Here is a 17,176-nt window from a genome sequence, read left to right as displayed (position 1 = left end):
TTTTTCGATAAAACAAATTTTAGGACACCCTGTATATTTGTAACTAAACGATCGTCAAATAACTTCTACTCGATCTTCTTTAAACATGATAGATTATCGTGCTGATGTTGATAATTAATTTTCCAAATGTTTTCTTATTTGCGATACATCAAAAGGTTAACTTGAAGGTTTCTTACATCTAGCGTTCGGTATCTTCACATTAACTTCTCTATTTCCTCCCTGTCCCTTACTACGTCGTATTGAGATTCCTCGTTTAGATTCCAAAGCGAGAATGCCAAAAGCTTATCTAATATAGCTCGAAAATGTCATCAAACGGTACACGAACATCTCTGGTGTACCTCCAATAATCGCTACGTTTCGATTCGTCTGATATGAAATTGTGATATGAAATGTGAAAAAGAAAATAATAAAAAGGAGCAAAGATCTTCATATATCTTTATGTTCTTCATATAAATTCGAATCGGATAAGAAAAAAATGCATATTAGTAGCCTGATCGGTCTAACGTGAGACAATGACGTGAAAATATAAATTCAATAGAAGTATTCGAATAAATTTATTGATTACTATTTCAATTAATTATATTCAATGATATATTTTTTAAATTGTGAAATCAATTAAATCATTGAAATTAGAAATTTGTCTTTAAACGTTATCAAAATATTTCTTATGAAATGAATTTACTTTCAAATCAAAATTCGTGTTGCGTAATGAAATAAATTTTCTATTCAGTAGAATTTTTTGCATATACAGAATATATCCAATTTTTAAGAATGATAGATAATAATACAAGCGCTAATTTCAAATAACGAAACACGACCTGGAAATGCATTAGTTCCATCTCTTATTTGTTTTTTTGTACAATATCGAAACTAATATAATGAAAAATATAATGCAATCGTTCTTTAACTAATGTCTTCCTAGATGTTTTTTTTATAGAAAAAGGAACAATAATTATAAAAGTTGTTAGTAAAAGATTTCATAATGTTATAAGCTCATATTTTACTAGTAACCTAATAAAACTAGTAAAGTTGCTGCAAAGTATAAATTTGAATCCCGCAGGAAACATACTTAATTTACGGTGTACGATCAAAGTGTTAAATTAGTAAAAAGAAAATAGAAAAACAGAGTTTTGATCTTGATGTAAATTTAAACTTTTAATCCCTGTCGAGTATTCAATCGAGTTACTAAAGAAAATATTCGTTGCTTCTTTTAGAAAAGCTATGGTCTCTCGACTAGAAATAACGTCCATCAAACAATGTGGCTGATTAAAGCTTCGTTTTTGCGCAAGGTCGAACATGGTGACTCGAGGGAAAGTGAAGTTTTAAGAAGAAAAATTTAGGACACGATGCGACATCCAAAAGAAAAAGTACTATCGATATAAACTGAGTCGATCGACGTTTGGCCTGTTACACTGATTGATGTATGGGATAACCTTGTGAGAAAGAAGAGTCTACCTTCGATTTGGAGAACATTTTACGTTCACCAATCACGTCCAAAGCATTACCTTATAAAACATCACGAAATTGTAACATTTAAATTTGGAAATGTATGTGATTTACTACCAATTATTTTAACGATTGTATAAGATGATATAAAAATTTGCATTAATATAATGTACGTATACGAAAATGAATGATAAAAAAAATAAAAATGGTTATAAAGTATATTAAAAGCATAAATATTTAGCATATAGTGTTGAAAAGTATTTATAAAAAATGTTTAAATATGAATTTTCTGCATATATTTAGAATGGTATAAAAAAGGATTTAAAAAAAGAAAAAGAAAATAAATAATAATAAATAATTTAATTTTTATTATTATTATAATAAAATATTTTAATTAAGTCTAAAAAGAAAGCCTGTAAAGTAACATAAGATATACCCTTTAAAGAATTTTCAAGAAATTCATTCCTATCACCCATAGTGAGAAAGAAATCGATGGCTAAAGATGTTATCGTTATTTCCCCCAAACGTGATCGCTTCTCTTCGAATTGTCTTCAAATTCACGCGATATATATATATATATATGTATATACCTATACCCCACATCGTAGATTTATTCTTTCGCATTCGGTGAAAGTTATTGAGATAAATCATCCCCACTCGTTCTCTTAAAAACAGTGGGCGAGAGAGAGAGAGAAAATAACGTAAAAAAGAAAATCAACATATTCCTATCAAAAGAAGAAACGAAAAATGCTCCTGTTCCTCCCGTCAAAATTTGTGCCTCGTAAAAAGTGTATACGAAGAATGAAAATATGGAACAAATTGAAGTTTCATTACTTTATCTTTTTTTCTTTATCTATATATTTTTTACACTATCTTTTTTTCGAAAGATAAAAATTTACCCTATCGAGAGGAGCAATTCTGTCGGAGAGACAAAATTAAATTCCAATAATGTAACAGTCAATGTTTAACGATCTGCCAACGGTGAGAAGCGAAAATGTTATTCGAAAGAAGACAGAGAAAAATGAAAGTGATGTTATAAAAGGAAACGTATAACAATATTGTGGCGACACATCGTCGTCATTTTATCGTTTGTGCATGTCTCTCCTTCTCTCTTTCTATTTTCGTCTCCTGCCCCTCCACCCTTTCCCCTTTCGTTTACTTTCCCGTTGATTATTCGATCTTTCAGCATCGGCGAGAAAAAATAATCGCGTAATGTGCTTCTAATTCATCATACTCTGCAAACAATGAGAAAAATAACAGCAGAAAAAATAGAGAGAGAGAGAGAGAGAAAGAGAATCCTACATACACAGCGATCATGTTTTATAGCAGTGAACGTTAATCCTTATCATTGCTCTTAAGGGAAATTGTTTTCCGTAAAATAATAAAGCCCCAGTATACATCTCATACACCTTTTTCTCTTTACTCGCTTTCATCTTACATGCTTTCCATTTTTCTTTGCCTCTCTCACTCTTCCTTTTTCCATCTCTTTTATTTTCGTTACTTCATATGCTAAAGTAAAAAACGAAAATTGCCTGAGTCATGACGCTATAAGATCGATGGAATTTGCCAGCAACGAGTTTAAAAAACTGGAAAGTATATAATGGTTTTTTAGATAAAATGTTATTTTATAACAAGTTAACTTCGAGACATTGTATAACAATGAAAATATATTTTTGTTAAATTTAATAAACAGATTTTTTGTTTAATGTTATGATAAAGATCGGGAAAAAAAATGTCTCGAATTCAATTTCTGGTCCGAGAAATCAGAATATCCTTCCCGCTAATGCAATAGTATTATATTATGCCAAAAGCAGCCACTTGCGAAAAAACGCGAATAATACGGTAAATGCTGATTTAATTTTTGCATGCAGTAAATTATACGATCTAGTTCCAAGAAAATTTACTATAGCGTGAATTAGTCTATGAGATCGTGTCAATAAACATTAATTATTTCACAAGATATCGTCCTACTTATCGATAATTAACGCAAACATTCATTTCTTTTTCTAAAAGATAATTATTAAATATTGCTAAAAAAACGACGATTACTTTTTTCGCAATTCACGTAACAAAGTTATCGATTATCGAAAATTAATTACAAAATTATTACAAATATTGGAGCATTTTAACTATTTAGAAAACTTATATACTTATAGAAAAACTTTAAACTAATATTTTACTTTATGGGGTACAAATGAAATAAAATAGATAAATGAATCTGTGGTTTTAAATTTTCTACAATAAAATAGGATTATAAAAGCATATGATTTATTATTACTGTCCTACAGTTAATTTGATTTGAATCGATGATTTCTTGTCAAACGAAATCGAAAATGATACCGTAGGTAATTTAACTTGCATCATCTGGTGATGATGCTTGTAGCCCCCGGCATATTATTATGACACGTACCTATTGCCTTATATACCATAGCTGTGTCGTTAAATATTTACAAAATTACGCGGTGCGACCTCGTTTAATCCCACTTAACGATCGTTAATTTCGCATATTCGCTGACGTTTATGGTAAATTATTTATCAAATCGGTCTTTATATATATATATCGCACCATTCGCAGACGCATCTGAATTGGACCTTATTAACTTACAAATTTGCATTACTTTTCTTGTCGTTTTATTTCTTCGACTGATGAGCAGAAAAGAAAGTGATAAGAAATTTTTGTTTAACCGTGAAATATAATATCGATAAAAAAAAAAAGGATTAATTACAACCCAGACTTAATACAGATGTAACTTAAATGTGAATAAACTGAATCTAACAAATTTACAAATTTGAATCGTTTCACATGTGATCTTGTTTTTAAAAAAAAAGTAAAATTAATAGATTTTTGTTTAATCTTGATAATTATTATCTTTTTGCAAATAAAAAAGATGAAGCAAGTGTTATTAAAATAATCGTTGAGCAAATTTTTATATACGCTAACGAATATAATCTGATTCACCGTTTGCTCCAGGAAAATTACAGTGCGAGCAAAAAGAAGATTAAACACGACCCAAACATAACTCAAACGTAAATAAATTGTATCGGATGAGTTACAAAATTTAAATCGTACGTGTTACGGTAAAAGAAAAATAGTAACAATAAACATTTGTTCGATCGTGAAAAGAGTAAGTTTTTCATAAAAAATAAATAAAAAATAACAATAAAACTTATAAAAATAACCGTCAAGAAAATTGAACTTTTTAATGTATGACAAATAAAATCTAATTCGCTCTGAGATTGTTATATAAATGTTATAAACGATATTGTAAAAAATATTTTAAATAGATTACACGACCACACCTATAGCGCGTTAAATTAGCCTAAAAGTAATGTATATAATCAAATTACATATCGATAAATTAATAAAAACATTGTCCAACTTGATATAATTAATGAATATAATTGAATTAACCAATATGCAAACCTTAAATTTTCTCGAAACAACAGAAAATGGACTTACGCCAATTTCAAAATGAACAGTCCAATTACTGCTTAACAAAATAGATGATAATTTTTAATAAAAAATTTTAAAAATCTATTAAACGTATAATAAAAGAATAATAGAATTAATATGCTCAAAATGTTTAGTCCCGCACACAACTTTGTATATTTTTTTCAATTCTTCTAATTAAATTATTTTCAAATATAACATATCATATATGTATAGAAAACAGTCGTGTCTCTGTTTCGGACGTTTCTGAATACATGTTAACACGAATGAATCATAACTTCTAATGATGTAAATCAAACGACGGTTCATACAGCCAGACTGTATGAAAAGAGGATAACTTCTTCGACCGTAAATAAATTGGATTGAACTAGAGGAACTTTCCAGATCAAAGACGAACTTGATTAGAGAATAAATATAGGGCTTTTGACAGGAACAATCATTTCACAACGTAATCATAGACATTAGGAGAAATAGTTTTGTTTGCGGTTTCTCTATCAAGAAAAAGTATTGACAAATACCTCAGACGAGAAATTTCGTTTATTTCAACGAAAACAACAAATTTTATTAACTGCGAAGCATTGACATTTATTTCTGGCATGATGGAATACAACCAAGCCCCATTGTTAATTCTAATTCCAAATGGAAATAATAATTATGAAATTGTTCTATACTTCATATTGTTCTATATGAAAGACAATGAGAAGATATGAATACACTTAAAAGTATAATTAATATCGTTGTCATTACGACCATAATTAAGTGAATTTTCAATTATTTACACACACACACATACAATATACAGTGTTTAAAGCTTATCTTCGAAATTGGAATTATATTTTGCGACACTTTAATATATAAAATCTATGAAGATAATGGTATCGTTCGAATTCTTAAATTCTTTAATTACAAAGTATCATTTAAGAAACACAAATATTATTCGAATTAGCACGACACTATAATCGCCATTAAATTTGAAAAACTCTTCAAAGAATCTGCATAATCTGCAGCAATAATAATAATAATAATAATAATAATAATAATAATAATAATAATAATTATAATAATAATGATGATAATGATGATAATGATAGTAACAATAATAATATATACATATATATTTTGTCTGACAGGAACAGTCACTATAGGAAACTAGGGAACTCGATCTAGCACCATTAAACTTGCACTCGAGTGCGACATATCGTTTTTGTTCTCGCATTCTTCTTTAAGGAAAGTTTCTCTTAAAATCATTCACGCTGTGAGCTTAGTAGTAGCCAATTTCATTGAACGCGAGAATGAGAGAAAAGAGAAAAGGATCTTTTTCCTGGATAAAAGCTGAGATGTTCAACCATTAAGTCATTATTTTCCAATGTTTCACCATTAAGATAATGACAACACGTACGATTGTCCCAGTCCCATAACTTCGTTTCTACGTCAGCAAAAGACTTCAGTATTCTTCCTCTTTCCGTTCTTTCCATTCAAAAACATAATGATTTATTACGAACGATCGTATTCGGGAAATTGAAAGTTATAGAGGTCGTCGTATCGGTCACTAATCTCCAACGATAACTTTCACGGGATTTTGGATTCGATCCAAGAACTTTCGTTTGTTAGAAAATCAATAATTTTATCATCGAAGAGACACAAATACTTGATTTTTCATGGTTTCCTTCGGATTACTTTAAACATCGTCGAATAAAATAATTCAAACTTGCGTGAGCAAAGTTACCTGTGCTCCGTTCTTTAATCCTTCCTTCTCTTTATTAGCAAGATCTCGACTATGTTCACTAGTCACCGCGATGTTAGATCGTGACGTCATGGTCACCGTAGTAGTTGAAGTTTTACTGACTAACAAACCTCTTTCACAATCCTCATCATCTAACTCAAATTTTGTTTGTCCAGGAGTAACAACAAGACGATTTGATTGGATCTTCTCAGTGTTTGCTTTATTCCTTCGCGGAAATACACTGTTCTCAATGTGTAATGTTGCGTTTACATCTTTACCTGCCGCACAAGTGCAAGCCTTCAAGAAGCTTTTTTTAAAGTTGTCACTAAGAAAAGCGTAGAGTATCGGATTCATAGCACTGTTGCTATAGCTAAGAAATCCAGCCAATAGAAAGCTAGCAATGCTGATGCTTGATTGACATTGTTTCGGAGGTGTATAAATCAAAGCTACTTGCATCAGCCAATAGGGTAGCCAACAGAAAACGTAAACGGTGATAACAGTTAATACCAATCTGGTTACTTTACGATGAGAACGTTTCTTTTCCTTAGATTTATTTTTCGGGCCTACAGTTTGAAGCTTCCTGATTACCAAAAAATAAAAAATCAATATGAGGATCAATGGAATGGCAAAGCCAAGAATAAAAGTATACAGAGTAAAAGCTGTTTGACCACCATGATCATCCGGCCAATAGATGTTGCAGCTGTAGACACTCTTAGGTCCCTCCATCACGCTTGCATAAAGAAATACTGGTATCATAAATATTACACTTGTAGTCCAAGCAGTGCAAGATACTACTCTGGATATACAAGGTGTACGCATTTTCGGAGAAGATATAGGATGACAAACAGCTATATAACGATCAGCGCTCATAATGAAAAGGAAGATACTACTAGTAAATTGATTTATACTCGTAGTTGTCATATAAATTTTACACATTACTTTGCCAAAGATCCAACTTCTCGTACTCATAGTTGTTACAAGAAAAGGTATACCTATCAAGAAACACTCATCTGCTATCGCGAGGTTTACAATATACATGTTCGTCACAGTTTGCATCTTTGAAAAACGTAATACAACGTATATAACTAAAGTATTTCCTAGTAAACCAATGATGCAAACAAACGTGTAAAGAATTTGAGTTAGTAGAGAAACGATCGGCAGATCAGCCTCACAATTTGTATCATTATCATTGTAGATTTCTGTGTAATTGATAATGATGCTAGACGTATTCAACGTGTCATTCATCATGAAAAATATTGCAAGACCTTTTTTTAAGGTCTACAAATTGTAAGAATATTTTGGAAAAATACAAAAAAAACGTGTAGTCGTGTCGGTTGCTTGTCGATGACAAAAAACAACGACTTAAATGTCTATTCTTCGTTTCTTAGAAATATACAAGTGTTTAACTCGATGTGTTATCTGTCGAGGAAAGTCTACGGTGAACTTGACATCTTCTCCTTCTTCGTCTGTATCTGCTCCTTATGATGATGTCTCATTGTACGGTACATCGAAGCCCACTTATCGTAGTCATCTTGTCCTTCAGCAACAATTCTCTTCTTCTTTCACCGAGAATATCAGTGTACTTCTTCGAGGAGAATATCTGAAACAAAGGGAAAACTTTCGTTTTACGCAATAGAAATAACCGATATCGAACTCCTACTGGATATTACTTTCTAAGGGATACTGTTCTTCTACTATCTCTGAGTCTATATAGATATTCTTTAAGTGTATACTAAAGAAATATATACACCGTATACAGATTTCTATGTATAAGTATCTACTTATATGTATGTGTGTTGATAGGTCTAGTTTAACTACAGATTTCTTTCAAGCATACAACGTCCGTTCCAACATTCGGCTGCAACTAGTATTACAATTTTCTTAACTCATTGTGTATTCAAATTTGCCCCAGATGTTAGCCTAGTTTCAATTCTAAAGACGATACAATGTTTCTAGTTTATTGAAAACTATGTTATATATATATATTTATTCATTCAAACTAACCAACATTTACAACTAATGACACAGGCGGTTAATATTAAATAACTATAAACGTAGATTCTCATTAAATAAATTATTTTTTAATCAAAATTCAAATTAATTAATGTATCATTGAATAACAATTGATATAGTAGAGAATGAAAGATTTAAAGAACACAAATACTATATTCAACATTCATCAAATAAATATCCATCCAATTGAAACTCTTTTCTCGAAATATTTTACATAGGTGTGAGAAGCTTTAAAAGCATGAAAATTGCTGCAGAAAAATGCCAATTTTCTTTCGGAAATGGAAGTAGACGAACGAAAGGAAGAACGCAGTAAACGGTTGCAATGTAGTGCTACGATTTTTCAACAGATATATTTGCAGCAGCTCGAACGTAAAACTTTATAGTCTCTGTGGTATGAGTATTCGCGTGTGTACGTGTATCTGTGTATTGCACGATAGCATTTCGTGTTTATGATACCCCGGAGAACTGAACGAAAAGTGCATTGTGCTGAACAAGGGATGATGCGTGTTACCCCTTTGAAAATGCAACATTTTAAAAATGCAATATTTTACACAATATTTTTGACTATAATTATTTCCATGATTAAATATTTCTATGTGTATTTGACATAAGTATTATTTGTTCTACATACGATATTATTTATAAATGTATCTACGAGACACGTGAAAATAAAATGATATTCTTAGTTTGTTCGATAATCCATAAAATAAAAAAGTTGATTTTAATAAGGAAATAAAAGTTTTCATTCCCGACGCTGATAACGACAGATAATATTGTTAATGAGATTCGCAATAAAATTTTTCTTACTTCAGTCCATCGAAAAGAAAAAACTCTTTGTGAGAAAAATACGTTAGAAAAAAATTACAGAGTTCTTACTCTTATATTTTCTTATCTCCATTTTTAAAGCAAAGTAGAAGAGGAAAAAATGAAGAGATCAGGAACATGGTAAGCTTTCTTGCATTTCACGTGTAATATGATGTAAAGGAGGATTTTTCGATTATTCTTTTTTTTTTTGATTATTCCTTCTTAAGAGGTATTCTAATCAACTGAGAGAGATAGAAAGAGAAAAAACGAGAGAAAGAAAGCCGAAAAGAGAGAAAAGTAAAAGATACAGTACAATAAAAAAGTGTACGAGTTTGAAACAATATAAAAGAGATTATTTTCAACTAAAAATTTCTCATAACTGTATAACGTAAAAAACGAAATGAAAGATACTAGTAAAAAAACGTTACAACAAAATATTACACAAAACAAGTTGAAACAATTAATCACTAATTTGATGTAAATTTATTTTAAATCAAATTTTATTCCTGGATTCGTCCTTTAAACTGAAATCTTGTGTAATTTGTCTTTTTGTAAGACGCAGAAGGTCATTAATTATACTTTTCGATTATTTTTACTTTTCCAGACTTCAAAATACCAGAAAAAAATTTGAATACTTAAATACACGCAATAAATGCATCTGAATAAATACATAAGGAATCAAGCGACTATACGTTGAAAGAAAGTGCAAATTAGAATAACACGAAGTTAGTTTAGAAGATTAGATTTTATTCATAATATTTCAACTTCCTACGGTGTTTTTCGCGATCGATGAAAAAGTCACGCCATTTTTTACAAGCTCTATATTTACTTTACCATAAAATAAACTGAATATTCCATTAATTAGATTCGCCATTGAGTTTTTTTAAATATTGTAAATAACGTGGCAAAAATCGTCATGGACTCTTTTGGTTAAATTAATAAAAATATTCTACATTTTCGTGAAACACATTTCATGGAACAGAGAAAGAGACATTTTGTCTTAACTAAATTTATAGTAATACATATGTATTATAAAATAAATCATGAAACACTGCTTGAATAACATAATCGTTAGACGTGAACATTACACTTAAGGGAATATATTAGCATAACCGAAATTTAGGATCAATTAACTAGCTCCTGACCAGTAGGATACCTTTGACGCTTGCAAAAGATAAACACGGAGATAGGTTTCCTCCCTCTGTTACATCTGAATACCCTAATGATCTTCCTAAAATTTACTCAACCGTATTAATGAATCGTCCTGTCAAGGGATATCTAAAAGAACCCTTATATTCAAGCGTGTTTAATGTTTAATGATCCCATATGGATTTGGGCTTTCGTTTACGCATAAAATATCTTTGAATCATCCTATATGGCGAAATTTGGAACATTATTAAAGTAAATGAAACTAATCAAATAACGGAAGGTATAACAGGTTTATCTCTATTTTAATATATTAACACAGATTTCTATAAATAAAATTTGTTAAGTCCCTTACCAATATTATTTTGTTAACTAAATCGAATAATATATTAGAATAAATATTTTTAGTTAAACAACGATGAGTACAAATAATACTTGGATGAATTAACTCTTCGGAACACTGAATTAATGACTCAAAAGATAGGCATCAGAGTTGTGAAGAGTAATAACGACAAGTACTTGAATTTGAGGATTTTAAATACACCTACCATACTATGATTAAATTAAAACTGGATTAAAAAAGTATTCGTTTTAACAAACATCAAAGACATTATTATATATTTTCTGATTTTCGAAACTCTCTTGTTTCGTCGTTCTACTGTTTCTGAGTATTCTCAATTTGTGGAAACCTTTTGCAATCCCTTAAATCAATAAAGATCAAGCAATCTCGAGGACAAATGAACCCCCTCTAGATCATAAAATGAAGGAATGCATATATTTTGTCTCTTGGCTTTACGATTGTGCAGATATAGACAAGAATGAGTCGAGCTTGCAATCGTCGAAGATAAAATCATCAAAAAAAAAATAAGAACTAACAAAGAATATTTTCCTTATATTAGGGAGCATTTCCTAAGATAAGTATGGACGACCAGCGAAAGGCAACTCATCTCAAGAACCTTGGAGAACAATACACATATTTCGAACCTCATGCATAAAAAAGTTTGTTAATTAATTACGTTTTGCGAGCTCATCAAAGACAGTCGACTACTGCTAGATGATCTTGACTTCTATTTTAAAGTACTCGATTGCAATCAATTCAGGCAAACATTATTTACATCATCACTTGATGATAAAGTTAATTAACAATAAGTGTTCGAAGTCGAAATAAAATCGTCGGAAGTTATATCAAATAGATAAACCGACTATTTTTTGATAAACCCTTGTTTAAACCCTTTATTATTCTATTGATGGAAACGTGTTCCAAAGTGCACAACCATTTTGTGATGTTTAAATGTTCGTATTGTATAATAAGCCAATGTAGGAGAACAGCCGTATACGGTTTTTCAAAGCATCAAGGCATTCATTCACGGACGAACATAAAACAGTTTCGGTTTCTTGATGGCATTCAAACATACGTATATCGAGACAATCTTGTAGCCTCGAAATACCAACATATATATACATACAAACAATTTCCAGACTCAATCTCATTCTGACATGCGCATAATCTTGACTAGTCTCGAAACAGCATTTGGTCGCACGTATGCATAATCTCGATTTACATTAAGGACAGCATTCGGTCGTCTGCACATACAATCCTGACTTAATCTGGCAACAGCATTTAATCGCATGAAGACGTAATTTTGAGTCACGCTCACAAAAGCATTTATTCAGGCACGCACTATTTCAAAGTATCACCATATTCTTATGCTTATCGTAATCATTCGAATGTCGATCAAGCGGTAGAATTATTTATAAGAATTTCGAAATAGGGATCATGGCGTGTTGGCTAGATTAATTAATTTAAATGAGATCTAAAACTCGTTAGTTCTACTAACGAATCTACTAGAAATCCCTGAATGAAAACGCTCTTGTTGTATCATTGAACATTTCTACTAAATATTACAGATTAGCCACTTATACTAATTGTAAGTCTCGATATGTCAATAATAAAAGTGTTTGTTTTTATTATTCGTATATGCACAAACACTAGTTTACTGCATCTTACTATAAACATTTAATGGTCCTTGGAGAAATCCTTATTAATGAATATGTGAATTAAGTAGATACGCATATAACAACATTATTTTAATATTTAATGAACCTTATGCATGTATTAAATGAAAATTAAAAAAATATAAGTTTAATTAAGCATATTATATTCTTTACGAGTTAACACTGTAAATGGAATACTTAAATGTGTATAACAATGCATAGAAAAATTTCACATTATCTTCTTCTTTCACGAATTTCATATAAATTATTAAATAACACAAGCGCATATTCAACTATACGTACACGCATAAACGTAAAATAAAAACGATGCGAGGGTCAAAGTTCTCCGTAGAACTCCCACGATCGTTTCACTCGAACGACCTTTTCCAACTTTTATTATACCCTAGCAATCAGAAGGTCATATTTTTGGTAATATTTGAAATAAAATATCGAAGGTTATATAGTCGCGGATAGGATTGGAAAATATTGTACATACCCAAAATCTTGTTTTCGATTTTACCTAATAGTTTGATTATATTTTTCGCGCAACCTTACTTTGTGAATAATCATAAAGATTTTTATTAAAATATTGTTGAAAATTTTTTACCCCCAAAGTACTTTTATTTTTGTAAAAAAAAAAAACATACCTTCTTTAAATGAATCTAATAAAAATAAATTTTTATTGAGAGAGAATTTAATTAAATCCAAATTTATTTTTAAATGTGAAAGATATAAAAGTTCGATATTTTATGACGATTTTATGACTATAAAAAAAATAACATTAAAATGTAAAGCAAGAAAAAAATGTTTACGTAATTATAAAAAGTTATTATTTCTACTTTGTCATCACGATATTGTATTCGATCATAAAATTCTAGCCAACTCGAATACTTCTTGAAAAAAATAATTATAGATCTTGCCGAAATACATTTTCCAATTTATTTACTGAGTTTGTAATTATTTCACGATATTGATTAATTAATCTCGTGATCATTGTCAAATTAACTTTTTACTTTGATTTATTTATGTTGATATTGACAACATATAACGAATAAATACGAGAAACGAAAGAAATTCTTAAAAGAAGAGAAAAAAATCTATTACAAAAAGATTAATTCACATATCCTAACGATTATTAAAGTTTTGAAAATTATATGAGTTAATAAGAAGTATAATTATTCTAGTTAAAGAACAAAAAAGTTTGGATAAAAATTCAAATACTTTGTCCTACTAAAACTAAAAAGTATTTAACGTCAAAGAAATTCATCAGTAAAAAGTTTTTGCTCGCTTGTTCGTTATACTTTCGCTGCAAAAAGTAAATGAATAAAAGCAGGAAGAACAGTTTCGAAATTAAATAGCAACGATATTGGAAAAATCAATTTCCCGGTAATCATTAGTAAATGCGAACGTGTTTATCTACCGCTCCCGAGAATACAAGTATTAAAATAATTTGTACAGATACAGTATAACGTACGTTAGATTAACATCGCAGATACAAGGGTGAAATGATCAGTTTCCTAGTAAGGTAACACTGCACCCTCGCGAGTAACCGCGTGTTCAAGCCTATGGCAAAAAGCTTTGATCATGGAAATTAAGAATAAAATTGTTAATAACAGCAACAATTTCATTATTCAAAACACCGAAACAAGTCAACCGGCTAGGGAAGAAGATTTAGTAAAAAAATGAAACCTAACCGAAATAAATGACAATAGCGACATTATCTCATTGAAGAAACTGTCCTCATGCTATCTTTTTTCACTTATATAACAATTTACCAAATATCTATATTATATTATATGTCTAATATTGATTTTTCGTTTTGTTTTTTCTTTTCATAAAATCGAAACAAATATTTTGTTATGAAGGATTAAAAAATTAAAATTGATGATTTTTAAGATGATCGAAATTGTGCGACCGTTCACCGAGTAAGTAAATTAGTTGAAAATTTTCTGTTTGCCTTCGTTCCTCTTTAAAAGGGATTAGCTGAGATGAGGATAAGGAAGAAGAAACCTGGTTAGAGAAATTAATTACCCCTCTCTCTCTCTCTCTTCCTCTAGAGATTGGCAGATAATAAAAGTAGAAACTCGATCTCGTGAAGGTAAGAAAAGAAAGGAATGGTTTACTGAGACTGTGAAATAGAAACGGGCAAATAATACATCTTTGCTTTTATCTCGAAAAAAAAAGAAAAAGTGATGGCGACGCCGTGTAAGCAGAATCGACAGCACGATCTGCCTATAAAATTAAATTCTTTTCTCCTTTTTTCCCTCTTTTTCTACATTGGTCTCTATATCTCTCGTTTTACAATATCTAAGAATCTGGATAACACACATTCGTGAAAAGACGAATATTATAATATTTGTTCTAACATAGAGAAAAAGTTGTCAGAAAAAAAGTTACTAGGCCCCATTAAGAAATGATACATGTAGATCTAAACCAAATCGCGCAACGTCAATCAATGTAAACAGCACGAGGGTCGTGTGTCGAGATAGGGATTCGATTCTGGCGAAATAAAAGAGAATTAATGACTTTCTCTCCCCTAGGATTGCGTAAGTTTGCCAATGCATTGGTAACCAATATAGAATAAAGAGAAAGAGAGATATAAAGAGAGAAAAAGTTAGTGAGGTGTGAGAGGATAAGAGAAAGGGTGAGGGGGAAAAGAGGGAGAATGACGATAGAACAGACAGAGAAGAATACGATGATAGTATATAGGTGGAAAGAAACATAAAGAAAAAGAAAAAGAGAGAGAGAGAGAGAGAGCAGTGTCGATGAGTTAGTATTGAAGTAACCTAGAGCGAATATAAAAGCGAATAGATGGGCTCTTGTATAACTGGGAACTCTTCGACGTTCATCTAACACGTGAACTTGCCAGGGATGCTCGGCAAATCGATAGTTCGACGAATTATACTCTGGATACTCACGAAAGAGAAGATCGAAAGGGGATGAGAAGATGGAACAATTTGATGAAAGTAGGAACGAGTTTGTCTTTATTAATACATTTTTTCATTGCTGATTATTCTTCTTCAAGAATTATCGTTACTACACGCTGACTGGGCTTCAATAATTCTCTTAATTAATTTGCCTGAAAGAAATAAAAAGAGACAGACATGTATGTACATTCTATATTTTTTTTTTTTCTAAATTTCCATGAATTTCCGCGTAGGTACGTGTTCCAATAATAAGTAATTCGGCTGATTGTGAATGTATCGTATATGCTATAGTTTTAAATTGGACCGAGATTAACAATACTTCGATCTAGCAAAAATATGTTCACAATGATATACGGAAGCGTGTACGTTTTTGTTCAATCATTTCATTTTTACTTATACGCAATGTTCGTAGATTAATTGTGAATTTCTTTTCTCCGTTGAAAAAATATCTGCTAGTCTAATTATCTTCTTATTTTTGCTCAGCTTCTAAGATATCTCTTCGCAAATATTTCCCGATAAAACTTTCGAATAATTGCTAACTCAGCTTTAAGAAAAAATCAATAGCGTGTCGTCCTAACTTATTTCTTTGAACGCATCCGGAAAATAAACACGTAATAAAAAAGAAAGAAATTGGAGAAACTTTTGCGTTCGTATACGAAAATAAAATCTGCGTTTAAATTCTAACGTGTATTCTAGTATATATACCTTATATTTTTAATATTATTTATTATATTTCTATAATTATATGAATACACACAAATATCTACATACAATTAATAAATAATGTTAATTATTAAATATACTATGTTAATTAACAAAAAACAAAAAAATTTTAATTATTTCCATCGTGTTACACAAAGTTTTATACGAGAATTTAAATAATTAATATATTTTAGGACGAATTTATTACATTTAATATAATAGAATAGGAATAAGAGGGGTAGAAAGTTATACTGACTAGAATTTAATAAAAATGACAAAAAAAGAGAGTAGCAGGAAAGTTGTAGAATGTTAAGCGAGTTACATATGTACGCGTATTAAAGCATACACATTCGTAGATACGATAACAAACTTTTTAATAATAAAAAAATATCGAGCATTCTGTTAGAAATGTAGATCAAAAAAGAAAGATTGATTGAAATTTCATAATAATGATTAATTGAATGCTAAAAATTCGCTTGATAGCACAATCCAAATAACTAAAGAGAGATTTATGCCGATGTTTTCTCATCTTACATTTTACTTATCCTCCTCTCTGTTTATTTTTCGATGATATTTTTCCTTTTTCAAAACGCGATAGCAATGTTTTTCAATAACATTCCACAGTTTCATTATTTATTTATTTTCTTCTTATTTTTTACCAAAGACTACATCATATTTCATTGATAAAACCGAAACAAAGGTATTTTTTTTTTTCTATTAATGTAAGTGAAAAATATACAAATGAAATATAAAGATATATAAAGATTACGATTAAAAATGTTGCATTATAGAACTGATCGTTCGAAAATCTGTCCTCCCTTTTCTTAACGTGTCCAGTTGAGCTGACAAACGAGGGTTGAAGCAAAAAAGAGAATCTAGAAATCTATCATCCCCAACGGGGCTCGTTCTATCACCGAAACCTCTTCTTCGAGATGGACCTCTTCTAAATCTTACTCCTCCTCCTCTTCA

The 17,176-nt window shown here is 30.3% G+C and overlaps 1 protein-coding gene across 1 annotated transcript in view; it reads right to left on the bottom strand.

The window, feature by feature from the left end:
• Positions 1 to 4,831: 4,831 nt before the first annotated feature.
• Positions 4,832 to 17,176, bottom strand: part of LOC106784234 (somatostatin receptor type 2-like) — a 57,411-nt gene continuing 45,066 nt past the window's right edge. Inside the window, exon 2 of the mRNA XM_014743561.1 lies at positions 4,832 to 8,220. Coding sequence (XP_014599047.1) covers positions 6,600 to 7,868 — 1,269 coding nt within the window. The 5' untranslated portion in view covers positions 7,869 to 8,220 and the 3' untranslated portion in view covers positions 4,832 to 6,599. The remainder of the gene's footprint in view (positions 8,221 to 17,176) is intronic.

Source organism: Polistes canadensis, unplaced genomic scaffold (genome assembly GCF_001313835.1).
Source record: "Polistes canadensis isolate GaletaPanama2010 unplaced genomic scaffold, ASM131383v1 scaffold_32, whole genome shotgun sequence".
Classification (NCBI taxonomy): domain Eukaryota; kingdom Metazoa; phylum Arthropoda; class Insecta; order Hymenoptera; family Vespidae; genus Polistes; species Polistes canadensis.
Note: the sequence above shows the minus strand (reverse complement) of the source record. Positions and strands in the feature narration are given on the sequence as shown.